Source organism: Cygnus atratus, chromosome 1 (assembly GCF_013377495.2).
Source record: "Cygnus atratus isolate AKBS03 ecotype Queensland, Australia chromosome 1, CAtr_DNAZoo_HiC_assembly, whole genome shotgun sequence".
Lineage (NCBI taxonomy): Eukaryota > Metazoa > Chordata > Aves > Anseriformes > Anatidae > Cygnus > Cygnus atratus.
The window spans coordinates 140,891,024-140,918,706 of record NC_066362.1 but is presented as its reverse complement, the minus strand read 5'-3'; the positions used below and the strand labels follow the sequence as shown (position 1 = coordinate 140,918,706).

Sequence of the window (27,683 nt, the reverse complement as noted above, 5' to 3'; positions counted from 1 at the left end):
GGTTGGCCTTGGAGTGCATGGGAAAGAAAGAATGGTACCTGCAGCATAAAACTTACACACACAAATCCTGATGCACACAAGCATGCCACTTGCAGTGCAGAGACAGGAGGACATGTGCCATCCCTGATTTCTCTTGCTCTCCCCACCTATCACGGAGGACCAGTGTCCTTAACTGACACCCTTGAGGAAGCTGTGAAGGTGCAGAGTGTGGTGTTAACAAAAAATGCATGGAGCACACTGGCATCCAAACAAGTCAGAAGGCTGGGCCATTTTGCCTTCAGCAGCTGAAACCATTCTGCAAGTATTTCGTATATAATTAAACCTTTTTTTTCCCATCAGGTGTTCTGACCTCAGCACATAACTTTGCATGCTAGGACAGAAGATGGTAAGGTGGGTCAAATAACGTAATAATGGGCAGAAACCTCCTATTTATAAATATTATACTGGAATTAAACTGAGTGTCTTGTCCAAAAGGGAAACACTAGCTCTTCTCAGGATCCTTGTTTCATGCACTGTGCGTCCCGTGCTTGTGTCCATAAATGTTTCCCTGGGATCAGCCACCATCTGCAGATCTATCCAGCCATGCCCCTGCCTGCCAATCATTCCTGTGTTTCTTGCAGAGATCACACCAAGGACGCCCGCACTCTGTCAGTATAGTTGGAAAAGTGCAGTCTCCCTCAGCCAGCTATTATTTCATGTGTACTAGCCACTGGAGCCTGTGGTTTGGCGTCAGAGACCACAGCACAGACATCTTACTATCACAGCATTAAAACGTGTCTAATCAACATGGAAATGGTTACCTAGGTCTGGCATAGCCATCCCGGGCAGTAGTGATGGCTCATTTGCACGCTGCCCCCTCTCCCTGGTTTATTATAGCACCTCTTGTGTCAGAGCGAGCTCTTCACAGGGCTCCACGAAGGTGGCTCTCCCTGTGCAATAACTCCGTGGCTGCTGCTCATCACCCCTACTCTAGATATTGATGTAATTTCACAACCCCATGGCACCAGAGACCTCAGCTGGCGAGGGCGGATGCAAACAGCAGCTGTCTCTGTTCTGCTATGTCAACATGATTTCTTTGCCAATTTCTTTGAGCTGTCACCATCAAGTAGGGGTTAAAAAAATAACACTGCTGAAATGCCCCTCATGGGCAGAGCCTTCTGTGTGCATCCCATTGAGATAACATCACAGTCCAAAACGGGAACGGTGCGGTCACTGGTGCAGGATCTATGCCTGGGCAGCAGCTAGAGGGGACACACGGGGGAAAATGCTGAACCAGAAGCATTTTATTTTTGGTCATTTAATAATGGGCTAGGAACGTTTGTGAACAGGGGCGGAGGAAAGACAAACACGTCTTTCCGCAACAGACAATGAGACAGTTCCCTTGGTGGTTCGTGCTAGCGAGGCTTTGAAGTCCTCACCACCCTCCCAAAGCTTCTCTCGTGGACTTCCACATACAGCTGTGAACAAAATGCGTGCTTTCAGGCACGCTTGGTGTACCCTGGTATCCACACCCTCCACAGGTAAGCAAGTCCTACAGCGAGAAGTGGGCAGGGGTGTAACCTGACAGAGCTGTAGACACGTGGCAGGGCTGAAAGCACAAGGTCTCCCAAGTCCTGGGGCTGCTCCTCGGTCAAAAACAGGCACAGCATGAACACGGCCAGCTTCACTGCACCTCCCCAGCTGGCTCGCTGCTTTGTCCATGCAGGTGTACGAAATACCTGTGCACATGTATGTGTACCCACAGTTTTGTAGGTACATCCTTTGTCCTTAGAAGACGGCATGCCCCAGCAAGCTCCTTACTCTACCACATCCTTCCCCTTGTGCAAATGTGACATGAGGTTTACTCTGCCTCAGCTTCCTCAGGCCATTCCTGCAGAGTAAACTTCGTGCCCCCTTTGCACAAAGGAAGACGGGCTGAGGGTTACTACAGAACAGCCTGATGGCATGAAGATGCTTCTGAAAATGTTTGGGATCTGCCTATTGCCCTTTTGTTCACAACGACTCCTGTTGCAGGAGAATATAGACGCTGCTGCGATAAGCCACAGTGTCCTTCGTAAGGCCAAATCTGCACCACGGGCGTATCAGCTCACATGCATGTATCACTGTCACTACTGCCTTGCAAAAAGGAGCACCTGGAAATGCCAGTCCTGTATTAAGGTAACAGTTTTAACTGTAAAAAGTGAGCTTGCTCAGCACAGTTTATTTCTGACCTGAAAATTCGGAGTGTTTCAAATGCCTGTTGACAAAGGAAGAAACCGGCTCTGTTTTCCCACAGCCCTATAGCAGCCTCCCCCTGCCCATTCCCCCTAAATCCTCCACCCGGGGCTAATTTCACCCAAAGGGGAGAGAGGGACAGAGGCCCGCAGGACACCCAGCTTCAAGAGATCCAAGCCCACTGCTTCAGCGGGCGGCTGGGCAGAGAAGGGCCGTGCTGAGGGGCCTGCCGTCACTTCTGCTGCGCGGCCTCCCGGGTCGGCCACTTCTCCTGCATCCACTACCCCCACACGGGGCCTGACAGGGAGCCCTGGACCACAGGGGAAGGAGAGGAGACAGGAGGCACTGCAGCACGGGGGGACTGCCAATGTGAAGGCCACGCGGGGTTTGGGGATGAGGGTACAGGGAGACGGCTACGGGGAGGGAAGTGTGGAGGAGAGCGGAGGTTGTTACAGGTTTTGCTGGTTCTGCTGCTTGCAAAATCCCCTTTGACGTGCGAAAGGAATGCAAAGGTGCAAGACAACAGGAATTAATAAATAATCAGAAATACTCGGTGCTTTTCAGTTCCAAGCGTTTTATAAACATTAACGAATCTTCACGAGCTGCTGTATTTAAGCCGCATTCCATTTTTATAGATAAGGAGATGAAAGCTCTGGCTGAAAGCCAAAGTTTTCAAAAGCAGAAACTACTTTTAAGAGCTCCACTTGCTGCTCGGCACCAGAACTCCAGAGGGATTGATTGCTCGTTTGCCATTGTTGTCAACGGGACGCCAATTAGTTCTGCAAAGGTAGGCCTGAACCCGCAGGCTCAAAGCAACAATAGCTGCTGAAGATTCAGGCTTTGTTGGCTTGTTGGGTTTCCCCAACATGTTTAGGGATACACTGGTTTGCGAGAGAAATACATATATGAAAGCATTTTAATTTGTCATCATTGCACCGTGGCAAGAATGGAAACAGAGATTGTGTGGGCTTAAGGTGCTTACAAAAAGGGCAAAGAAGAACCAAGGTTAAAAGAAAAGAGTTCCCAAGTGAACCCATTCATCTGTGCAAATGGGAAGGGAAGCAGAGCATGTTTTCAAATCTTTCTACATCTCCCATAAAGGCTAGGCAGGCGGTTTGGATGCATTTCTCTAAGTGTGTGATGAATATTTTATTCCTGCGAAGAATATAAGACATACAAGTGTATATAGTTACTAGCTTTGCTGAAGTGAGGAGGAAATAACACAGGGCTTCATTAGAAATGATGGGAACTGGAAATCCAGTGGAAAAAAAGAAATAGCAGTAAAAGACAAAAATTATAGCAGTATAATAAAAAAGGAAGAGAGAGTTAGTTATGTTCATTGGGATTATGCATTCTCAGTTTTAATTGCTTTGTGCATGTTTCCTTCGAAGACTAATGTCTTGTTTGCCGACCCTTGAGTTCTGTGGAAATGGAGAGAGTAGCATTTAAATTAGTCAGCAGCCCGAACAGGAGGAAATCACAGAGTTTTCATGCAAAGAAAAGCCTCAGTCAGATAGGAGCAGAAATATGGTGCTGATCAAAGACAGCCGGTTCAAACCCCGTGCTAGGCCTGTGCAGCACGCTTCCTTCCCAGCAATATTAACCACGGGCTGCGAGAAGTCTCAGCACAGCCTCAGATGTCATAGCAGATCAGTGGAGGATGTAGGAATCAAAACAGAAATGCTCCTCTGGGGATCCCCTCATGTGCGAAAGCGAGGAAAAATTGCCTGAAAAATTACCTTAAAGCATATCTGAAAGGCACTCACATACACATTTTAAAGCCTGTGGCAGAGCACTGACACTTGTGTGATCTGGGGTTTGCTTTGCAGCACAGTTTTGCTGTTCTTGCAGCTGCCTTTCCCCACGGGTGTGTTGAAACACTCAGGGGTGAGCAAAAGCGGTGGCTTCTACCACCACGGTCACCCCAGGATTACTTGGGTTGTAGCAAGGCGTCGAGCTCTGTGCTGGAGATACCGTCTCCTCCACAGCTTTCAAATGGGATCAGAGAAAATGGAAAGCAGTAGAGTTTTAGCCAGTCTTAAAGCTGTTTGCCAGCTCCCACAAGGTGATGAGAAATCCCATGGAGTAGTGCGGCATCGGGTCCTGCTGGTACAGGCAGGACTGAGACCACAGTGACTGTAAACGAGACCATAAGCTCTCATGTCCTCCAGTTCTGTAACCATCGTGTGCCTGGAGTCATTGCTGACTGAGAAAAAGGCACGGCTATTTCAAGGCTTCAAAAAAGCTCTACTGTCCACATGAGTGTGCATGTTCAAAGCAAAAATATATTAAGCACCTAAAGGAAATCTTGAAAGCAACAAGAGCCTCTGGCTCCGAGTGCAGCAAATCAAAACGTAAATTCGACCAGCTCCCTAGGCCAGACTTTTGGTGCAGACAGCTTGTGCCCAGGTCCAGCAAAAGATAGCTATGGCAGAAATACCACTGCCCATCTTCATACGAAAACAAGATTTGGCACTATGAACAATTCTGGCGTACTTTTGGAGGCTTTTTATTTTTCTTCCCAGAACCACCTATCTGTTGCTGAACCCCCGAAGACTTTTTGATCTTGAACGCTGAAACAGTACAGGGATTTTGGATCAGGAAACAGCCTTGGAGGAAGTTGCTATTAAGCCTGGCCTCTCCACTTCAGGCTTCCTTTGAGACTGTACCGCATGAGTGAATGCCAGCAGCCACACTTCAAGTGGCGTGTTAGCTCAGCAATACCTTTTCATATCAAGGTCATTTGCTTTCCCAGCTAAACCACCACTGCTACACAGAAAATTTCAATTAGAAAAATGGCAATCAGAAACACAGTTTATGGAGTTTTGCTCTTTCCACTCTGGGCTTTTCGCCTTGTCACAGCTTACAGAGCCTTTACACCTTCACCTCTGATTCTGCCACCCTCGTGCTTAGCACTGCTTATTTATCAAAAATATTTTCTGCTTGTTTCATTTTCCTTAAGGAGTGCCGACATATTTTGGGAGGCGAGCTCTCCCCTTCCCACTACAATACAGTGACTATCATGTGCCAAAAGCAAATGGTATTCTTGGAATGCAGTTTCTTTTTTTGGGGCTGGGCATGCCTGTCCTTTTGTTCCAGCATAATTTCAGCATCTTATTTCAGTGTCGAAGTGGGTAACATAGAAAAGTCCCGTGAAGACGGGTATATCCATAGCTATGTCTTTGAGAATGAAAATAACTCTGAGACAAGGGGTTGGGCCCCTGCAGGACAGGCGAGGAGGGTGTCCTGGGTGGGAATATGAGAAGTACCCTCTTCTTTCCATCATACCACTGACTGCCTCTTCTCTTGCCTGCCTGAGGTCATTTACCAACGGTGTTTGGCAAGCTGTGGTGAAGAGAGATCCTCTCTGTGCTCTCCTTTGCAGAAGGGGTGTAGTGAAACCGCTGCTTGGGTTTCCCCTCAATCACCTTCTTCCCAGAAGAGGCTTGGCAGTCCTAAATTGCAGAAGTGGGATCTGCAACTGGAAGTCAGGGAGCGAAGCTGGAAGTAAAACAAGAAGTGTAATCAGCACCAAAAATATGTTGGGCATTTTTGTCCTAAGTTGCTCATCAAAAGACCTAGTATTTGAATGAGTTTGGCCAGCTGAAATATAAAAATGCTCCCTGTGATGTTGTTGACAGGGAAAAAGCCATGAGATATTATTGCACAGAACTCTGAGTCAAGACCTCTAATCTGTTTTTGCAGTGTAGCCTGTAGCTTAATTACACTTGCTCTTGAGAGCGTGTACATCTTCTTATATCTTCATTATTTCACGGGCATTAATTTAATCAGAGGTAATAAATGAAACCTCTAATTACAGTAACAGTTTGTTACTTTACAAGAAGAGGTGGGAAGACAAAAACACGTGGACTCGTAACCATTAACAGGCTCTCGCAATCCCATTGTTACAGGAAGTTGTAGCTGAGAATGCTCCAGCATTTCCACAACAGTCCTTGGTGCAGAAGACCTTGATAACCTTTGCCATCTCCTGGATCCTTTCAAACTCAGGTGTGTCTTGTGTTTGAATCTTTTTAATGCATCTAAGCTCAATAATTATTTTTGCAGATTCCCAGGGTCTGATATGTCTAGAAGGAAAGGGCTTTGCAGTATGGTTTCGATGGAGGCCTGCTGCCAGGAGCTGGGAGCTCCTTGTGAATGACCACGATTTCCCTTTGGGCCCTCTTGTTTCTGCCAAATTTGAAGTGGGCTTTCTGCAAGTGAGAAGCAAACATGGCCCCTTTCCGACAGGACAATGTCTGGGAGGGTGTCTGACGAGAAAAACCTTGCAGAGGCCTTTCAAAGCACCTTAAAAAATCCCCTCCTGTAGGGGATTTCTCGTAGTGAAGGAAGTAATTAGCTGGGCACGGGAGGCATTTACTCAGTTGCCTAATCTATCTGATCCCTGAGTTACATTAGAGAGAATGATCCATCTTTTACTATTTCTAAAATTACTCTGGTCCCTTGGTACACTATTCAGCACAGTAAAAAAAATAAAATAAAAATCATGGTCACGGGATTTTCATAGTATTTAACCTTTCCTTTTCAAAAAAAACATCTCTCTTACTGCCTTAGTGAATTGCTTTTTAAACACAGGAAATACATCATCTTCTTTCTTTGTGTTTAACACACTGATAATTGTGGGCAGCTATTTTGCGCTACACTTCAGTTGTCACTTTCAGCCAAGGTACACATATATCAAACACACCCAGTCTGAGCGCACAAGGCAGCTTTGAACCTTTAATCATTTCTGTTGTTCTTTTCTTAAACTGTCTCCACTAGATCTACGTCGTTCAAGCACTGAAGTACTCTGAAATTAATATGATATATCAAGCATGGTCCCTTCAGACGTTGATAGAAGAGGATTGCTATTTGCCTGGTCTGTGAGGGCCATTTGGCTCTACAACGCAGGAAATACAATCTCAATTTACGTGGAAAGCCTGGCAGTCTTAGCAGTGGGGATGGATTTCGAGGGTCCTTTCGAAGGTGACCCCGAGGGCTTAACGGTGCTGAGTGCTTAAAACTGCTGCTGGGAGCTGACCAAGTGTGTATGCCTGCTCCTTATATCAGTGTGGCGGGGAGATAAGGTCTTTTCCATAAGTACTTTCCAGCCAAGTACTAATACAGAGAATCTGAAGAGATGTGGTTCAGATCTTTAGGAAAATCTCTTTCCTGCTGTCGGGGAGTCAAATGGTTTCAGCCACAGGGCTCTGGACCTCCAAACTGGCGTGTGGCTTCAAGGGGACACGTGACTATGAAAAGTAGGTGCACTGATGCCTGCTGACAACTGATCTACCAGAGCCAGCACCCACCAGTGCCGTCTCAGAGGCTTCGGTACTCTCCGCAGTGGCCAGACAGACGGGAGAGCCAGACCGTTGTGGCTACTTGTTTCCTTCCCATAGATGCACGACTCATTTTATACACGTGAGGAATCCACCTCCTCCGAGCACCTTGGTGATATTCAGAGGAAAAGTTACACATGCTTTATGGTTAAGAGATGAACCAAGAGGGGTTAGGAAAGAAATCAGTGAAAAAAGCAAGAGGAGAAGGCAACGTCTTCCCTGTGACTTCCCTCTGCTCCCTTTGTACGCTGTCTCAGACCCTCGGGAGCTATGCAGTTTACGATGCCCCCTCTGCAACTGCAGTTTATTTCAGGTGCGATTGATTATTTGCTCCAGTGCAGTCTGAAAGGCAGACTCCCTGTCTTTTGCTATTTGTGGCTTAAATCTAGCAGTGATACGCAGCATTATAAATAAACCGAATGCAGGCCAGAAACCTCATTTTATTTCAGTTCTTTCCTTTCAGTTACATCTTAATTTATTTCTGAAGTTATTTTTTCAGCCTACTAAGCTTAAGTACCTTTGGGAAATTGGGTAATGCAGTGTGAGATAGCTCTGTTCTTTCCTAGACTGTGTAAGAAAATACACAGCAAGGTGTATATCTTCACAGCATGCTGTTTTGTGTCTAATAATCTATCAGATGCCCATCCTCTCTGGTTTTGTTTACCTCTCCAGACACCACCATTATAAAACTATTTCTCCGTGTGAGATTTCAGAAGATCCTCAGGTCCAGATCCAGTTCACATAGAATGGAAACAGCCAGTGCATGACTGCAGGGCTTTCTCCACAGACACAAACCTTCCACCAGCTGTTCCCAAAGGCTCTCCAGTTAGCAGGTAGAGGCTGCGTCATTTGGTGACAAGGGACATATATGTGTATGGGCTTTTTCCTTGCAGGTTCTTGGTTAAATAATACAATAAGCATGCTCAGCTCCTTCCCGCAACCCCTGCTGACCTCGAGGTTGCTGGCGCCGGTTCAGTGCCAAGGCGGCTGTGCTTCTGCTTCCCCATGTCTGCGGCTGCCCTTCTGCCAGAGGTTACGAGAGGCAGGAAAGAGCCCAAGGAACGGCATGTGTGAACAAACCTGGGCCGTGCTACAACAAGGGCCAGGAACTGCTCAAAACACCTGAGCTGGCAGTTTATGGCAGGTGGTGAGCGCTGTACGACTTCAGGCTGTAGTGGCTCGGGAGCATCGGCATGCTCTGCTGGCTTCCCTGAGAAAGGGAAATCTTCACGCGATGCTGTGTTGAGAAAGATGTACACTCCTGTTTCCAATGTATGCCAAGTATTTATTACATCATATATTAAAGAGTGCTTTGATTTACTCTGTCATCCAGGATGAGTTTTCCCTCTTCTCATCCACCCCCTTTTTTCCCTCTCCAAAGCCATCTCTAAGAGGTTCTTTGCCAACCTCCTTCCACAGATGCCATGTGTTGGAGAAACTGCTCAGATAGAAAGCATGAGTTGTAACACTTTGATTGAACGATTGTCAGGCCGGCTTTGATGTGGTTACAGAGCCTGTGGCTTTGAAGAAGTGCTGTTGGTTGGGCTCAGTGTATCTCACGACGGCGTTAACGAAGGCAACGTGCGTGATGGGATGCTGAAACACGCTGTGTAACTCTCGAGGTCTAAAGCACCTCAACGGTCAGCAGTCCTCTCGGTCCTCTTCCCACATAGGACTCAAACCAGTGTGCTCAAAAAACAGAGCTGAATGTAAAAAAACTCCGAAAAACAAGAATGGAAGTTAATAATCAACTATCTGAAAAGGGAAGAAACACCTCACTGAACATTGAAATGCCAAGACTTACATGTCTTCAGGATCATTTTGGGGGAACAGGAAACTCTTGAGCTATTCTTATCCTGAAAGAGCCTTTGAAATAACCCCTTCTTACACTCTCATGAATTTTTAAAGACTTTGTAGTGTGGACGCCCATCATCTCCTCCTTTTATTAGCCTTTATTTTTACATCCGACGAGTAGGACGCTCACAACGCTTGCTTGCTATGGAGATGAAAACATCGCTTCACGCCGAAATCGTAAAAAGACGCAGATCCCGCAGTGTTTACCAGACTGCGGCCAGCGACACTTTTGCCTGCTAAATATTTCCACTGGCAGCCGGACGCGAATCCACGCGTCCACCTCCCACATCCCAGCCACCGCTGCCTGCACGAATCCTCTTACAGGGAACTCGGGAAATCAGATTTCCCAGAACAGCCTCCCGAGTTCTCTCAGGTGTAGGATTTTCGGCCAAATCCCCTTTGCTGGGGGGGGGTCCCAGCTGCCCAAATGATGGATATGGAACCGGGGGTCCCCGCCCCCGGCCCCTGGGCTCCGCCTCCGGCCCCTCCCCGGCGGCCGGGCCCGCTCGGAGGCAGCCGGCGCGGCGGAGCCCGCGGGGGGCGACGTGAGAGCGGCTCGGGGGGGGGGGGGGGGGTGGTCTCGGAGCCGAAGGATCCCGGACCGGGGACGGGGGGGTCGCCATGTGGCTGAAGCCCGAGGAGGTGCTGCTGAAGAACGCCCTCAAGCTCTGGGTCACGCAGAAGAGCAGCGGCTACTTCGTGCTGCAGCGCCGTCGGGGGCACGGCGACGCCGGAGGGCGCTTCACGGGTACCTCGGGGCACGGCCGGGGGGCTCCGGGCACGGGCAGGGGGCTCCGGGAGGGTGCCCGGTGCCGGCGGGGCCGGGGCGGGCTGCGGGGAGGCGGGAGCGGCCTCTTTGTTCGGGCTCGGCTCGGCTCGGCTCGGCGCGGGGGGGTCCTGAGGCACCGGTGGTGCAGCCCGTGCCTGAAGCTGCTTCGGGCTTTCGGGGAGAAATCGGGACTTTTAGGGCGGTTTGGGTGTCCGGGGGGCTGGTCTGGTGTGTGCACAGGGAGTGTTTTACGCGGCGAGGGAAAGAGCCTGCGTTATCAGGTCTCATTTTGGTGTTAGTGAAAGCTCTCGCTGCCCCTTACACCGCTTCCCGCACTATTACTATTACTTTATAGCAGTTTAGCCCGGGCGCAGCTTCCTAAAAACTTCCTTTGGGCTTCCTAGGTCCCACGTTACCCCTGCATTGCTAACAAAATGCCAGCCCTGGAGAAGTGGATGGGAGCCTTAGGCAAACCTCTGCCCTCTGATTTTCCCCGGCCCCCCGCGAGGAACTCGCAGGCCACCCCCTTTTGTGATCGTAAGGGCGACGTGGATTAATTTCCAGAGTTAAAAATAACCTTTTACAGCTGCTTGATTTGGGTCCAGGACGATCATGAGTTTCAGATCCACAACTATTAACTCCTCGTGCCCGAGCTTTCCGCGGCAGAGGCTTGCAAGCTTAAACCAAAACACACCGCTTTGCTCTCTGGTTTGCTTTCAGGTGAATCATTTTGCCGAATCTCCAGCGCACAGGCTTGCACAAATCTCTTTTGGCTGGCAGAGCCGAGCCACTCCTGCCTTAGAAAACATTTTCTAAGGGAACTGTAAGTTCTGACAGTCTCTGAAACAGTTTGGAAATATCAGTATTTAAGAAGGGATTAGAAATTAGAGTCCTGTAACAAAAGAGCAAGTGTGTAGGCGCATTAAGCATAGCTGGAGGTAGGCAGCTTATTTTATTTTTTATTTTATTTTTTTCCCAATTTTTTACTTGGGACAATCAAAATGGAGACCTGTACTGAGAAACAGTTTGGCTTGGCTGGTAAGTCTGTTTCCTTTTGGTGCCGAGCTTGGGTCTCAATTCTTGCTTTACGTGAATGTAGAGACAGCTTACTGGTACCTGCCTCCTGCCTTTCCCAGAACAACAGAGACGAAGGTCAGTGAAATATTACTGTATTCCAGAATATGGTCTGCCAAGCTGGAGAGCCATAACTTTGGTTTTGTTTGCTTTGCTGGTGAAACAAAGCTTAAGTGAGAATGTTATCTGTTTTCTTTTCCCTTCAGTAACTTGAGCCTTGGCCAATTCCAGCTAGATTTGACAGAAGGGTAGATGTTTGAAAGAGGTAAAGACCCTGTATGTTTCATGAAAACAGGTGATTCCATCAGAGAGGGTCTCAGCTCCTGCATTGAGGCTGCATATGCTCAAGCCGTGTTTCACTCAGAGTCCGTCCGGGATCAACAGGGTAAAAAAAAAAAAGAACACAATGAGGAGACTTAGATTTCATAAGTAGAGTGTGCAGATGGTGCTGTGGACCACCCGACATAATTTGCTTTAAGCAGAGTGAAATGGCAGTGCCAGGATTATGCCACACCTGAGCTGCCCTTCTACTTGTTCCTGCAACGTGATGTTGTCCCTGAACCTATGAGAGGACATCTGTTTTATTGCCCTATTCTCATGGTTGCATTTTTTTTTCTCTAGGACGCTTCTCTCTCCTTACGTGGGGCATTTTATCCATTACATAGGAGTAAGTTAGCACAGCTCCAGGGTGTATTTTATCTGGATTTAATTCCTGAAGGATGGACTAGAGGAGATCTATCACAGGAAAGTGCTTTCCTTCCATATCTGCCTTTCTTTCTTTGAGTAGTGTGTTTCACTTGGACTCTGAGCGGATGTTGGTAAGAGAGAGACTATATTTGCTACTGTTATTTGATTTGTCTTCTAGGGCAGTTACTGAGTGTACAGCAGGTCTGCAAACAGTAGGTACAAAAAATGATGGAGGCAGTGTTTAACTGTTCATTACCTGACCGGTGCAGTTCTTTTCCTGTCTTCCCGAGGGATGTGCTTTTTGAGTAAATGTTTAACTTGCCAGTTAGCCTGGATCTCTACTTGAGACCTTTGTTGGATTAGAGACTCAAGAAGGAAATTGCTAATGTTTTAGAAATACTCTGTAGAAACTGAATTATATTTTTTAATTAGCAACTAATTTTTAATTTAATTTTAAATCAGAGTTTTTTTTTTCCTAAAATAATTAGCTCATTAATTTATGTTGGTAATAGCTTTGGGGTTTTTTTGGCCGTTAGTGGAGACCTCCCTATGTAATGACAAAAAGACTTGTCATTTAGCCACGATTAATAGGTCTAAGTTAGATGGATCTGGTACTTGCCAGTGTTGTTGGCTCCAAGGTTACGTGTTAATGATAAGCTTCAGATGCCATCAGTAGTCAAATCCTTTATGGTAGAATAGTGCATGATGGCTTAGCATGTAAGTGAATCGCTACTTCTGTTTTTATTGGGGGGTGTTGAAAGCTTCATTCACCCTCCTGTTTGATCAGATTCATTTTGTGCATTTTGACAGCAAAGCTGCATGTTCTGAAACTTGTTGGGAATGTTTTCATTGTGGGCACCAGATTAAGAGTAGCTTTTCACTCCTTCCAAGCAGCTAACTTTGCGGTTTGGTTACACAGTACTTCACATTGCACACACTTAGTATATAAAAAGCACTCAAGATCCTTCTAAGTAATTGTGAATTTTTCCTTTTATAAATAATGCTAAATAAAATTTTAAAATAAACTCCGAAGTCTGTAAACTGTTTCAAGCAGCTTTTTGTCTTTATTTTTTGAGATACAGTGCTTCTTCAACTTCTTGCTTGAAATAGATCAATAAAAATTATATTTTGTTCCTGTTTTACCTTTTTTTTTAATTTAGTTGTATTTCCCGCAGATATTCTTCCAACCTCCAACTGTTTTCGTCTTAGGGCATTTTCCAAGATGGATGTGGTCCTAAATGTTTTTTGTTTCTCAGAAGATGAACATTTTAAAGAGAAATCTGTTTCTCCTTAAGATCTTATAAGCCCTTACAGTTCTCAACCTTAAATATCAAATAATACCCTGGCAAAAAGAGACGTCTTCTGTATGTGAATATGAACCTTATTCTTTTAATAAAAATAAATGTGGTAGGCATAATAAATACACTTAAGCTATTGCCAGTAGTTGAGCAACCCCCCCATCTTTATTTTATTTTCTCTTTTAAATAGCGTTGTTGCAGGGTGCTGTTTTTCAAACTGATCTATAGAGCGCATCCTGCTTGTGAGTAGAGATCTTGACTAATTACATGGTAAGAGCTCTGTTCCTTGTTTTCCCCTTGACTGGATTTTGAAATCTTAATGCACATAACAAGATGACTATTGGTAAGCTCTATGCCCTTTTTTTCGGGGGGGGAGGGGGGGTGGGAATTAAAAAGCAAAAGATGTTTTGCTTCTCTTTCATACTCATCAGTCCAAATAATACTGTAATTGTCTTGCATACATCAGCTTTTATTAGTCCTGTTCATCTCCCAAGGTCAGGCTAAAAAATAAATAAATCGTACATTCAGAGAAAGGCAGCAGGAAGACCACAGAAGTTGAAGGTTCCCATGGCTAAGGCAGGAATCCCATCTTGATTGTTCTCATCTATTGCACTCTTAACAGGAGAGGGTCAAAATGCAGTCAAGGCTTGGGATTTTAATAGAGAAAGCAAATGCATTATATATATTTTTTAACCTTCTGGAGGGGTGAAAGGCAAAGCGGGTAGCTTATTAAAAGATCTGTCCTGATATAGCCCTCAAAACCGTCCATCTACCAACATCAGGGAAAGTTGCCTTTTCAGATTAAAATATGAGTAAGATAACAAAGCATGTTGGTATCTACTGATAGACAAAGGTTAAATTTGAGTTCTAATTACAAAAAAAACCTTGTATTTTGGATGCAGTAGATTGAGGAAAGGAAGATGACACATCAACCGTGTTAATAAAGGATAGTTATTAGTGCCCAACGTCTGTATTTATGACTTTGTTTTTTAAGGGCAAGCTATCTGGAACCTTGCACAAGGACGGGGGAAATGCAAATAGTTTACTGAAAGCTTGAACTCTCATCAAAATGTTATCTAGCCTTGCCCACAGCTGGAATTCAGATCGGCAGGTTTTTTCCCTCTACCCTTTCCTTTCTTATTTTTTTTTTCCTCGCGTTTCCAGTAACATGTTATAAGCTCTTTTCCTGTGCAGGTGGCTTCTTCCCAGCAGAGTGCTTGGCCTGGGGGCTGCCTCCTGCAGCAGGGGTTGCAATGGGGAGGCCAGGCTTCATCCTGCAAAGCTCAACACTCACATTTCTCACCCCCAGCTTTGCTCCGGACTCTGTATGTGCTGCTCTGGCTCCTTCTGCCTGCCTGTTTTATCTGTATTTCAGCCTCCTTGTATTAAAGGCGAGGATGCACCTGTGTATGGAGAGGGGGATCTGGGCCCCATCTGCTTAGACCACCAGCCTGTGCAGTGCTGTAAGCCAGTCAACAGCTACAGCAGCTCTTTATTTTCCTCTTGTGGAGTCCAAATGGACCACAAAAAGACAGGAAAATCATTGAGCGTGCCTGGTGGCAGAGTTTTAGTAACGCTGGCTCCTTCCCTTTAGTGTTATTAACACCACTCGCCAACAGTGCGAGGCATGGCTTTTTATCACAGTGCCTGGAGCAGCGTCCCGTCCCGTGTCGGGTAATTTACGGAGCTGTGAGCTTGCGTGTCCCAATTCCTGTAGGTTTTCAGGTAGAAAGCCCTTTCCATTCACACTTGTTGCAAGGAGAGAAGCGAGGCATTTGGCGGGGCTTGCTGCGAGTGCGGCCTGCGTCGCCATGGCGCAAGAGCCAGGCCAGGCTGCGCTCTTGCCCAGCACGCAGGCTGGGGACGGCGATTAAAGCATGTGCTTCCATTCATTTCTGTGTTCAAGATTTAAAAATAAAGTAATAATAAAAAAAGGAAGATGAAAAATTACGTCGTGGCAGTGTTTGATCTGACAAAGCACAGACTGAAAGTAACCGAAAGGCTCGAGTGCTCGTGTTTCCCTGGGTTAATAACTGCTCGGAGCAGTAGGCCATTACGCTGAAATTTCTTACGTGCTTACACAAATAAGTTGTGTAGCTTTTATTTTGGAGGGTGGAAGAAAGCCTCTTGAGAGATGCTCTGTCTGGAAGCTGCATTGTATCAAAACCTGTTTATATAATTTAGCAGAATCCAACAAGACAATGTCCGGTGTCAAGCCAAGGCGTTAAGCCAGTTGGTGGCCTTCACAACTCGTGCTGCTCTTATCTAACATAAACATAGCTTTTAGGGAGGCCTGAGTGAAAGTAACAACCTGCTAAACACCTGTGGTTTGAACTTTAAAATCGTATCAAGATGTAGAGAAGGCCCCAGATGTTTCTGCTGGGAGCAGCCACCTCTGGCAAGCAGCAGCTCCCTACCCAGTGTCCTGGGCTGTGTCCAGCCTCTACGGGATGAGTGGGCGCCCTGCCAAGATGCAGGAGATCAGGGTGAAGATGTGCCAAGGGGGTCCTCAGGGCATCTCAGCTCCTAGTCTTGCCGTGGGCAAGAAACTACCCTTCTGATACAGATGCTTTTTTTTTCTCTCCTTTTTTTCCCCCCTCCAAATTCTCATGCCTGAGCAGCTGAGAGTGCCACTTGTAGCTATTAACTCTCAGTGCAAAGCTGCGTCTGCTGGGAAGCAACCTGCACCATTAGCTCCTTCCACTTCTTTGTAAGAACTTCATCCTGTTGAGTAGGGTATGCATTTTGCCAAGCTGCTGCTTTTGTTTCCCAGGCTTCTTTTTCTTGCAGCCTTCATGTTTCTGATGGGGGAACAGAGGTAGTGAGCAGCAGTAAAAGGCAGTGCTGAGCTCCTGAGGATGCATTCAGAGGCATGCATCATGCTTTAAAGCTTTGTGCTGGGGTGAGGGTCTGTCGGTGTAGTCGTAAATCCTTGAGTCCAGCATCGGTGGTGGTTGTGTCTAACAAAAATAACCCAGCCTGATTCACTAAAGAGAGCAAGTACTTAACACAGGTCTTTGACATAATATAGGTAAGTGTAGCTGCAGACTGCTCTTCTGAGTGGTCCTCCAGAGCAGCCACCAGTCATCACAGTCCCCAGAGACGTCTTGATGTTATCATTTTTCCGACAGAGCCCCAGCTGCCTGCAGCTTCTGCTCCAGCCGAGAGGAACACCTGCTGGGGAGGAGCTGGGCATCTCCGCAGGAGGATTTGGGTCCGGGTGCTATGATGATCCTCTGCCCATTTTCTCTGGAGGGCTTGATTTGGCAGATAAAACTAAAGCATGCCTGTCCGGCTGTGCTGGTTTCCAGTACAACGGAAACCTCAAGTCTTTTTTTTTCAAGCAGACCAAGGAGAGCTGGAAGGACACTTTTCTCTCTGCTTCAAATTTTGGCGGTGGCCTGTTTGCTTGTAGGGTGGCTAAAACCATTAATGAAAATGCTGAAAGTGCAGGTTGGACCCTGGCTGCTGTGTGACCTGTCTGGTTTTAGGAGAGGGGGTGTAAGCACCTGCTTTTGGGGAGGTTCAGGGCTGTGGCACATAGGTGGAAGAGGTGCCTCCTTGCCACGTGCATGCTGCACCCTACATTTTAAAAGCACTATCAGAGTTTCTTACCAGCCAACTGGAGATCCTGTGTATTACTTTGCCTTTGAACTACGCTGTATGTCACCCCATGCTTTGTGATGGATGTCAAAGTTTGTGTTAAGCAAATGGCTTTGGGGACCAGGACCTCAAGGGTAACATTGCACAGTATGGTGATACTGCTATCTTCCTTGTGACTTAGCGTTCAGTTTAACTCTGATTTATTTATTTATTTATTTATTTTTGCAAATAAATAGTAGTGGCTTTGCTCTTTTGCCTGATTTTTTTGAGGACTTTATTAATATATGGGTCTTAGACTCCTAAATGATCAGTCTTACTGCTGAAGTGACCACCCCAAGTATGGGAAGGCATTTGAGTAGTTCTGAAAAATTTCCCTGTAAGGTTTTGAAAGTATGATGGAAGTATGCAGAAATGGTCTCCTTGTTCTATGTTGGGGGGTACCTTTACTTGTGTGCTGTTCAGCTAGGCGTAACTGTTAGTGTCGTGGGTTGTCTCTTGAGCATTGTCCTAAAAGATGGAAGTAATAGATATTTTGTATCTACAGGGCCTTATATTTTATATCTATATATCTTGTATTTTATATCTGTAGGGCCTTTGTATCTATAGGGCCTTATAGCAGTCTTCCAGTGCCTAAAGGGGGCCTGTAAGAGAGATGGGGAGGGACTCTTGTCAGGGAGTGTGGTGATAGGACAAGGGGTAATGGTTTTAAACTAAAAAAGGGTAGATTTAGATTAGATATAAGGAGGAATTTCTTCACTCAGAGGGTGGTGAGGCCCTGGCACAGGCTGCCCAGAGAAGCTGTGGATGCCCCATGCCTGGAGGTGTTCAAGGCCAGGCTGGATGGGGCATTGGGCAACCTGGTCTGGTGGGAGGTGTCCCTGCCCATGGCAGGAGGGTAGAATTAGATGATCTTTAAGGTCCCTTCCAAAACAAACCATTCTGTGATTCTGTGATTTTTTTCCTAAACCAGTTCCAGTTAGATTAATTTACTGTATGGATGTTCCTTTGTCTAGATTAGTTATGGGCGTGACATAGAATAGCTTGTAATGGGATCTCTTATCTTTCTGTAGGGGTATAAGGAAATGTGTCTTTAAAGATGAAAAGAAGCGTGAAGCACTTTTGTTGATGCGTTTGAGAACCAGTTCTTTATAAAATAACCTTGACTTTTTTTTTTTCTGTGAAAAAATGCTCAACAAGTTTGTTCTACATCACTCAGTTGGTATTTACTTGGATAGCAAAATCTGATTATACGGTGCACGAAATCCTGCTGGCATTCCATTTAGTTACAGATTGACCTCTGTACAAGGGAGACACTACCTACCTGTTACAGAATGGGGAAGGAATCCCCTGGTTCCTTGCTGATTTTTAAACTTGAGTTTATTTAAGTTTTTCAGTTTTGATTGAGAGGCTCGCTTCTGAAAAAAATATAGGCAGATGTTCCCTCTGTCTGAAATCCAGCTTTCAGCCGAAGTGATCGATATATTGAGGCAAAACATGTCATTTCAATAAGGGTATTTCCTTTTCCACTTCTGCCCCCTCCTCCATATTTTTATAAGCATACGTTAAGCCTGAGATTTATGTAGGAATTTTATCCTGGGAGTGTTCTTTAGGTGTGACGTTCCTTGCACGTTTTGAGGAATCTGAGAGGTTTTCTTGGTACTTGCTAGCAGACGTCCTTTCAAACCAGTGTCTGCAGCTTCCCAAAATGCAGTCCATACACAGTTAACTGCTTCCCTGAAATAGTTCTGCGTCTTGGGAGGTCAAAAAGCTGACAAGAAGTTGGTAGAGTGGCATGTAAGGGGAAAGAGGTACTTGGAAGTTTAAGTTCCTGCCAGAAGCCTTCTCCCACAAAACAAAAATCAATGGGAGCTTTGGGAAAGAAACCCGTGTAGCAGTCTTTCTCCCCTTTTGCCCTCTGCTTCTGAATCCTTTTAGTTTTTGACTGCCCTATAGATATAACGGGTTGCACTGTCACTTGTGATAGAGGTCTGCTTCACCCTAGCTGAAGGCATACTAAGGCATCAGCAAGCAAACCAGAAAAAAAACTTTGTATAATTTATATGTATCTGTGAGCAAGAGACCCTTTATATATCTTACAAGAGACCCTTCCATGGAAGAAGCTGTTAGGACACTGTTTGAGAAAGGTGCTTGCCCACATGCTAGGTGTTTTTCAAAGCATGTTTCAAAGTCAGTGTATTGTGTCAAGTTTCTTGCGTGTTTGTCCAGGGATTTTTTGGTTGTTTAATGCTTCAATGTGACTCCAAGTGAACAGGAGACAACTCACACTTAAAAAATTTTGCCTCTAGTTTTAGTCATTTTCATTCTACTTCAGCTTCCATTCAATTATGGTCAGCCTGGATGTATTAATCAGTGTTAAATCCTTTTTATGCCCTCGCAAATGCTCTCTTGGAAGGTCTTGTTCCCCCACTCCGCTTCTCTCAGTCTCTCCTTTATGTTTTGGCACTCGTACATCAATTTCACACGGGGCTGACCTGCTGTAGAAGTGTGGATGCTAAACTGTAGTCACGAGGCTGTACTGAACAAGCTTGTTGCTTGGGCTCTATTCTGGACGCAGAAGCAGCAGAATAGCACAGACCTTGGTTCGTCTTTTAGCTATGGGTAGTTTACGCAAGGGACATGATTTTTTATTTGCATGGTTCTTGGTTGAAGGAGGAAGCTTTTTCTTTTTTTTTTGGTAATAGTTGATAAGCAAGATGGAAATTGTAAGCAGAAGTCAACAATGAGAAGAGGAATTGGTTTTTCTTGTCAGTTATTCAGGAACAGAAAAGGGAATTAATTTTGCACAGGCTAAGAAGTAAAAACAAATTTTGCAGCTCCTTCTGTACTTTGATGCATTTTTTCGTAATTTCTGAAAACAAGTTCTTCACGACTCAGATGTTCATTAAGTGTTCTTATAGGATTTTCATAGCACTAAGTATTAGTTGACTTTTTTCAGTGACTTTAGTGAAATTAAAAAGAAACCTTTCTCCTAGATCTGTCATCGGGGAAATCATGAACAGCACTTTGTAAGTTTCTTTTTCTTTCTTGTAATGTCTCAAGTCTTTTGAAATTTGGAAGGTAAACCACAATTTTGTGCTCTGCATGCTTTGATGCTATCCTACAGGCTTTCATCCAGCTATTTTGAAGACTGATGCTGTGTTTTCTGTGAGCACGGATAATTTGCTACCTTTTATACTTGGATGATTTCTTTTGTGCTGCAGTTACGGAAGGGCATGTGGCATTTTCTGGTATCATATAAAGTATTGGTCACCAAATTCCGGTCTCCATTTTGAACAGATGGGTGTTACATCTCGATGTGCATTTAGCTGAGAAGCGAGTTGTTGCTGAGTATCTCACGGTATACTTTTAAAACGTTTTCGTGTCCAACGTCTGCCTGGCTTTGAAGGCATGAACAGGGTGTGTGAATGCGAGGAGGAAGTAGGTGATGTAATCATCTTTGCTTTTGGAAGGTTTTTGATGCCGTTCCATGTGCAACTCTTATACCTCCCAGACCAGAAAGTGGTAACACTGCTGCTTTGTTGTGCTGTGCTCAAATTAATTACCAGTGGCTTGTTGTCCAAGTGAGGAGGCATTTCAGATGAGGCCTTTGTAGGTCTCATTTTATTGTTTCCATTAATCACTTAGATAATGGGCTGGTTGAATGCAATTATAAAAACTGAAAGTGATGCCAAGGGCTGGCAAAACTTCTGGCCGGTTCATTTGGTGTTGGATCGATGGCGAAGGAACAAAAATACAGCTGTAAATACAGCAATTAGCTTGGAAAAAATAAAACGTGCGAAGAAAAAGTGCAGTATTGCAGAAAAGTTGTAGATACAACGAATCAATTTTTGTAAGTGATGGAAGCCAATAACCAGTGCTGAGTTACTTTAATATGCCAGCTTGCAAATCGTGGCACTTGGATGACTTTTCCATGCATACCTTGGTTCTGCCTGCTGGAGGAGGGAAGGGGAAAGGCCAGCAACTCCAGCTGGCCTCCGGACTGGGAGTCTTCTGGGTGGTTGCAATTGCTCCAACTCTCAGAAATTAGTTTACCGCTCTGTAAGTCAAGTGCCAATTTGCACTGGGATACGACCGCAAGCATTCTTGGATACAGTTACGGGTATGCAAGATACAGGAGATGGTTTGTACTCTTTGTACAGCATCACGTCCAGTTCTGAGCGTCACACTTAGAGATAAGCTCAGGAACAATGAGCTGGTTCACAAACATGACCCGTGAGGAAGACGTGAGGCAATTGGGGTTTCTTTAGAACAAGAGAAAGCATTAAACAGCAGGGAACGATGTTGATACTTTTTCAGTATGTCAAGTATTAACATCAAAAACATCCGTGGCCAATTACTCTCCGTGTTCCGGGGAGCAGGATTCATTTCCAGCGAGACAGTTTAGGATTGTGGTGGTTGGCTTGTTTGTTTGTTTTTGCTGTAAGAATACCTAATGACAATAGTGGAAGAGGCTTGCTGGGGAGGTGGTTGCATCTTGGTTGTGGGAGGTTTTGAAGAACAGGTTAGACAAACGCGATTTCTGGCACAGGTGCATTTATCCAGCTCCAGAGCAGGGGCTGGCACGGTAACCTCTCAGGTTCCCCCAGGTGTTCGCTGCAGTTCTGTGACTGTATATACATACACATGAGGCAAAACCGGAAACACAAAATTGCTTGTTCTGCTTTTGATCTTCTGATCTGGTTTGCCTCTTGCCTTTTGAGCCTGTGTGAATCGCCACACAAACCAGGGACAGAACTGCTATTGTTAAGTTCTCTATTTTAATTTTCTGGTTTTAGATGCGAAAAGACTCGAGGGCTGCAGTACTGACGGCAGTGAAAGTTGGCTCTAACTCGCTTTTTTCTCCCCCTTTTTCTTTGTGCGTGGCTGCAGGTCGCCTGGTGGGTGCCCTGGATGCCGTGCTGGATTCTAACGCGCGCGTCGCGCCCTTCCGAATTTTACTGCAAGTCCCAGGCTCACAGGTTTACTCTGCCATTGCTTGTGGTGAGTTATTGAACGGATCAGAAGTTTACTGGGCCATAGCTATTGGTGAGTCACATACGAAAAAACCCGAACTGATTCTGAGCATGCTCAGCACCTGCATGTCCAAGAAGCTCAAGGTAACCCCAGCTGGTCGTGTGCGGGTGTGAAGCTCTTGGCTATAGCTCGTTTAACAACCAAATTAACCTCTGGTTAGAATCCTAGGTATTCATCATGAGAAAACGTTAACTGGTAAAATGGAGTTTCGATAGAAAGCTTGTTTAGGTGAGGGTTTTTGCGTTAATCTTCTGTCTGTTGCAAAGTGGTGTGGTTCTGCTCGTATGCATATCTTTTTGTATGGCAGTGAAAGTTCCTTACAGCAAGAAGCTATTTAGTCTTGGCTTTCATCAGTCTTGTCTTTTGCTTGCTAACTGTGAAATGTCTTGCAACATTTGATTATAATCAAGTGTAACTGGAACACTTAGAAGATCTTACATGAGGTAGGTGATAAATGGAGTTGGCAAGGGAGAATGTCTAACTGCTGGGTTTGTTGTGCACTAATTCCTTTTCTGCAACTTTTGGAAGTCAAACCCATCTTCAGGAAATTGATGTGGATGGGAATTGCAGCAACCTTACTCGGGCATGTTAAAAACCACCCGGGTGAACTTCTTAAAGTCCTTGTTTGACCAGTTTGCAGTTCTCATCCCTTCTTCAGTCTATAAAATCCTAGCATTGAAATTTACAGCAGGTTTTCCTTTCCTTTCTTGCATGGATCAAGACATGAAATAGTTAGTTAATATACATGCTGACATGTCGTTGATGCTGTTTGGCACAGTAGTCCTTTCAAATGATAGGGGCAATCTGTGTATCCTGCATCCTGCCCCTGTACAAGCTCATTTAACATTTGTTCCTTGGTCCTAGCAGAGATCCCTCTGCATTTCCCCATTGATATTGGGATTTTTCTCCTGTGCCTGTGTGAAGATTACTTAAAGTTTGCTTACTCTATTTCTGTTGTGGCTAGGTTTTCTTGGTTTTGCAATTGCTTGGTGCTTTATATCCCCACCCCTCACCCCCTTATTATTTTGTTTATTTTTTAAAATAATGCTACCTCTTGGAGAAATTTAAGAGCTTCACGCTCTTCTAGTCTTCTGATGAAGCTGGTTGGCTTTCATTGTGAAAGTAAGTGTTGCTGTCAAGGGCTTCTTAATCATTTGAATGTATATAATATTCCTTTCAGGGACTGATCCTAGCCCTATCCATACTCTTCTTGCCCAAAGCTTTTTTATATTGAAGGAACTACAAATCAAAAGCCTGCCTGGCTGGAATGGTTAAGGATTTTGCTGAGATGAACTTACTAGATTAATGTTTTCTAGAATTCTCTTTTGCCCTCTTAAATGAATACTCACCACTGAGAAAATAAGATTTACGGTAATGGAGTGGAAGGCAGAGGGATCTGTTTTGTATGCCGTAAGGGCATGACACGTACGCCGCTGCCAGAGCTGCACAGAAGTTAAGAACCATGATAGCTGGAGCTGTTTCTGAATAATATCTCTGTTGTGAAACCCTGACGTGAGCATCCAGGGGAGAACGGGCTTTGGCAACAGCAGTTGGAGGAACAGCGTGACCTGACCCTTTTCTTAGAAAGCTGGAGCTCCGCACGGGACTTTTTCTCTCCCTGAGGCCCTGCAGGAGCCCCAGCACAGAAGTGGCCATCGCTGCTTGCCCAGCTCTTTGCTTTGCGTAAACACAGTGTTAGGGTCTTGTTACTGGATTTGGAAGGAACAGCGAGTCAAATTAAGTTCCTGCTATGTAGCAAAGACAAGGAGCAGCTCTAGCAACTCCTTCCCGTCTCCCGGTGTAACTGCATTAGGGATAGCCATCATGTCATTAGGCAGTTAATTAAAACGACATTTTCCAATTGGATGTTGGCGCTCCTGTGTTCCAGGAGCTGCAGACTGAAATGATAATTACTGCGTAAGGGTCATATCTGTGTTACAGACTCTTGCAAATCTCTGAGGGCTGCTAGGAAGTCTGATCCATGCCCAGCACGCTTGTTCTGGCAGAGCTGTTTCAGCCCAGATGGTTAATCATCCTACACCAGCAAGGGGAAACAAAACCCTTAACCTCAGCCCTAGTGCAGATCCACTTAGGTCTTTCCTTTCAGAAGGCTTGTGGGCAAAAGAGAACCACGAAAAACAGACAAGTGAAGTACCATTTAGGAGAGGGAGAGCAAGGGATTGCTGACAGGTGGGTTTAGAGAAGGGAATACGAGGAGTTGAGGCGATGGTTAGACTGAATACACATTTGGTACGGACACATAAAGAAGGTGCAGAAAAGGTGGAACAAAATGCTGTGCAGAGCATTGGCATGGGCAGAGGAATAAGGAGAAGGTTGTCAAGGCTTGGGTGAAATCACAGGATAGCTTTAAGTGTAAGCCAAGAAGTGTAAATTACAAATAAAGAAAGGACCCAAACAGTTGAGGAGCTAGCCTGACCAAATAAAAGGGACAAAGAGATCTTTCAGCATTTGATCACAGCTTGTGGAGGTACCTGAAGGCAGACAGGAAAGAGGGCAGTAGCCTCAGTGGGGGACAACCCCTGCCACTGGGGATGCTACAGTGAAGGATGTCTTATTTCTTATTTCCCAAGAGATAACCCACCAGCCCTCCCATACAGCTGGTATCTTTCAGGTAGCCCAGACGTAGAGAATCAACTCAGTATTTTCTTTGTGCAGCCATTTCAATACAGAACAACTGTTTCTGGTGTCCTTAACAATTGATATAATCTGATTTCCTTACAAAGAGGCCATTTAAGTGTCTCTTCTTTCTTGATTTTTTTTTTTAAATCTAACCTTGATTAATGATATTTATGAAGTTCCATCACAAGACCTTCCTGTCAAGGAAGTTAAAGCTTGGAAAGTTTCCCTGCCACTTGGCATTCTTTATGGAAAATGGAGCAGAGGAGGGTGGAAAATTCTTAGCTAAATTTATCATTTTGTGTTGTGAAGCAATGTGATGCATCTCCGATGTACACGCAAATCAAATTTCAAGATAATAGGCCTTCTATCTGAGATTCATTTTATAATTATATTCCTCTGTATTTTGTATGCCTCTTACGTCTAACTAATTTTCTCCTTTCTTCCACTAATAAGGCATAAGAAAAAACAACTTTGGCTGCCTTTACTTTTTTTCCCCATATAATATTTAACCACTGACGGGTAAGAGCTAGAGTGCTCAGATTTTCCCTTAATTGTCCTCGGTGTTGCTTCTCTTGCGCTAACTTTTCTGGCATAATGAGATGCAGCGGCAGTTCAGGTTCAAGCAGAAGCAACCAAAGTAAATAGGCAATGACTGAAATAGTGTTTCTGGACTTAGGGTGAACACATGAAATTGGAAAATCTTATTTTTCAGAGATTTTCTCTTCACCGTTTTTCTCCCCAAAACTGTAAAATGGTGCTCTTGCAGACGTTCTAGGTGTTCTTGACCCAAACTCCTTTATTTTTAGATGTTTAATTATTATAGGAAACTTTTCAGATAGGATGCAAATTATGACTATGTCATGTGTCCATGCATGTGTGGCAGCTGTGTGTGTGCATGTCCATACAGAGGGAGGGAGAAAGGAAGATCAGGGACTTTCGGGAACAATACATAAAACAGCAGTTTACGGTGGCTGCTTGAGGAATGCCATGTCAAAATAAGCTGTATTCTAACAGTAAGAGGTTTTGCTGGTTTTTCTGCTTTGACTTTTAATGCAGCGTTTGCTGGCTGAGAACGTTTGAGAAGATAAAACTAAAAAGCACTAGAACTAAATTCCTAAAACAATAAGGTTTCTGTTTTTCTCTGGCTATACTGTTACAAATTAGACCTTTTTGACCTGTTTGCTACTAAGAGTTTTGAGGTTGAAAGTTCAGTTTCTCATGTTCTCTTACAAAATAGTACATTTTTTTACTTCATTTTTTTTCTTCCTTTTGATTTTATTTTATAGGATGAGTTTTAATGCATTACTTTTAACCTTTCTAGGTGCCACTGCAGAGGAGATAAATCAGCACTGGGAATGGCTGGAACAAAACTTGCTCCATACTTTGTCTGTTTTCGACAATAAAGAAGATATTGTTAGTTTTGTCAAAGGGAAAGTAAAGGTAAGGAAACTGCCTCACTTTTGCCCAACTACTTGTGATGTTTTAGAAATAATGTCAGGAAGTTATTGTCATTCATCTTTGCTTTTGTCCATCTGAATATTGTTATTTTTTGTGTGCTGACCTAGCTACTGTGTTCATCCCGAATGCAATTAATCATCAAAAGCCCCTACTTTTCTCCTTCACGTTTGATTTTTATCGATGATCTCACTGATTTGTTTCCAGGCAGACTTGTATAAAGCAGGGAAGTGTTTGTACCACTGCATTTTCATACAGTGACTATAGAGGCAGCAGCTTCTTGTAGAGAAAGGACTCTTAAATCTTCTTTTGGCCAAGTCTTACCATTGGCCATCACAGTGCTGGCTGTGCCTCCACGGGGAAGAGGAGGACCTCCCATCTGAGCAGGCACCTCACCCACGATGTGACTTGTAAACCCAATTCATCTTGGTCTGATGTGGGGTGAAAAATACCTTTTCTGTCATGCAGTCAAAAGGATACCAGATGTATGGCCAGTTTCTGTGCAGTGGTTAGAGATAGGTTATAACTTGTTTTTCTGCATGACACTTGGACCTGATGTGGCCGGCATCCTTGCATCTCCACTCACATTTCCTTGGAAGCTGCATGATCTCAAAACCGAACTATCTAGTTTAGTCTTTATCACTCCCCGTCCCTTTACAGCTTCACTGCTCTTCTCTTCCCTGTAAGAGGCTGTGGTGTGCAGGTGAGCTTTCTTCAGCATCTACTTTCAGCTCCTTCACCTCTTCAGAACATTGTTAGCCAAAGCGTCTGACCCATTTGTGAATGGTGAGGTTGTCCCCACTGCACAGGGAGAGCTGGTCCCTCATGCAGAGGTGGCCTCTGCCCAGCAAGCTGGAGCTGGGAGGCTGCTGTGCCACTCTCCTCTCGGACTGTCTTCCCAAGCGTTTGGCACAGAAATTGTTACGGGCTTCACAGGGTGTTGGTGTTGTGGATGGGGACTGCACCGAGGCTGCTGGCTAGCTGCTTAGTGCCTGAGTGAGCATCTTTTTAGAAGAGTAAAAGTAGAATTTAAAAATTTTAGGGGAATTGGGTGATGAAGACAAGACTTAAAATAATAACAGCACATGCAGTAAAACTTAGAAAGCGTGGCCTCCAGTGTTCTGCTTCTAAGAAAACACATGATCCAAGAGGAACTTGTCAATGGCTGGCAGTGATGCAAGTCTCCTGGGGACTGCTCTAAGTCAGGTCCTGCTGCAGGCTTCTCCTTGGTAAGAGTTTCATTCAGTGAGATGCTCTCCACTCTTATACCCACTGTTTTGGTCCAGAAAATATACGGGAACATAAATGTTTCTGGCAAATTTCAACCCTGCTGCTATGATCTCAGTGGGTTCTGAAGTTGGGGAGGAGAGAGGAAGCATCGCTGTGCAAATCTTAGTTTTTATCCTGCTATCTTAAAAAACAATTTTGGCATGCTGCACCTTGCTGAAAGGTTAAACTTGCTGTGCCTGCTTCTGCTCGTGGTGCAGCGGCTTGCTCTTGGCACAGAACATGTCTAAGTGCACTGACAGGCTTGAATAAAATTAATCTCTCTCAATAGTGCTGTGGCAGCTGATTACCTAGCACAGCGGATATTTAAAATTCTTCAGGTTTCATTACTTAATGTTAAGCCCAGGTTTTGGACTCTGTCCTGTGCCTAACTCTTTTGTTATAATACTGCTATTAAAATTCTAAACACTTAGTTATAATATCCACGGA

The 27,683-nt window shown here is 44.9% G+C and overlaps 1 protein-coding gene across 2 annotated transcripts in view; it reads left to right on the top strand.

The window, feature by feature from the left end:
* Positions 1-9,909: 9,909 nt before the first annotated feature.
* The window catches only part of TBC1D8 (TBC1 domain family member 8), a 48,775-nt gene continuing 31,001 nt past the window's right edge, over positions 9,910-27,683 (top strand). Inside the window, exons 1-3 of one of the 2 annotated variants that reach the window (XM_035557996.2) lie at positions 9,910-10,155; positions 21,729-21,839; positions 25,834-25,952. In XM_035557996.2, the coding sequence (XP_035413889.1) occupies positions 10,029-10,155; positions 21,729-21,839; positions 25,834-25,952 (357 nt within the window). In that variant the 5' untranslated portion in view covers positions 9,910-10,028. Of the gene's footprint in view, positions 10,156-21,728; positions 21,885-25,833; positions 25,953-27,683 lie in introns of both variants that reach the window. The other variant, XM_050716494.1, reaches the window with a different exon arrangement.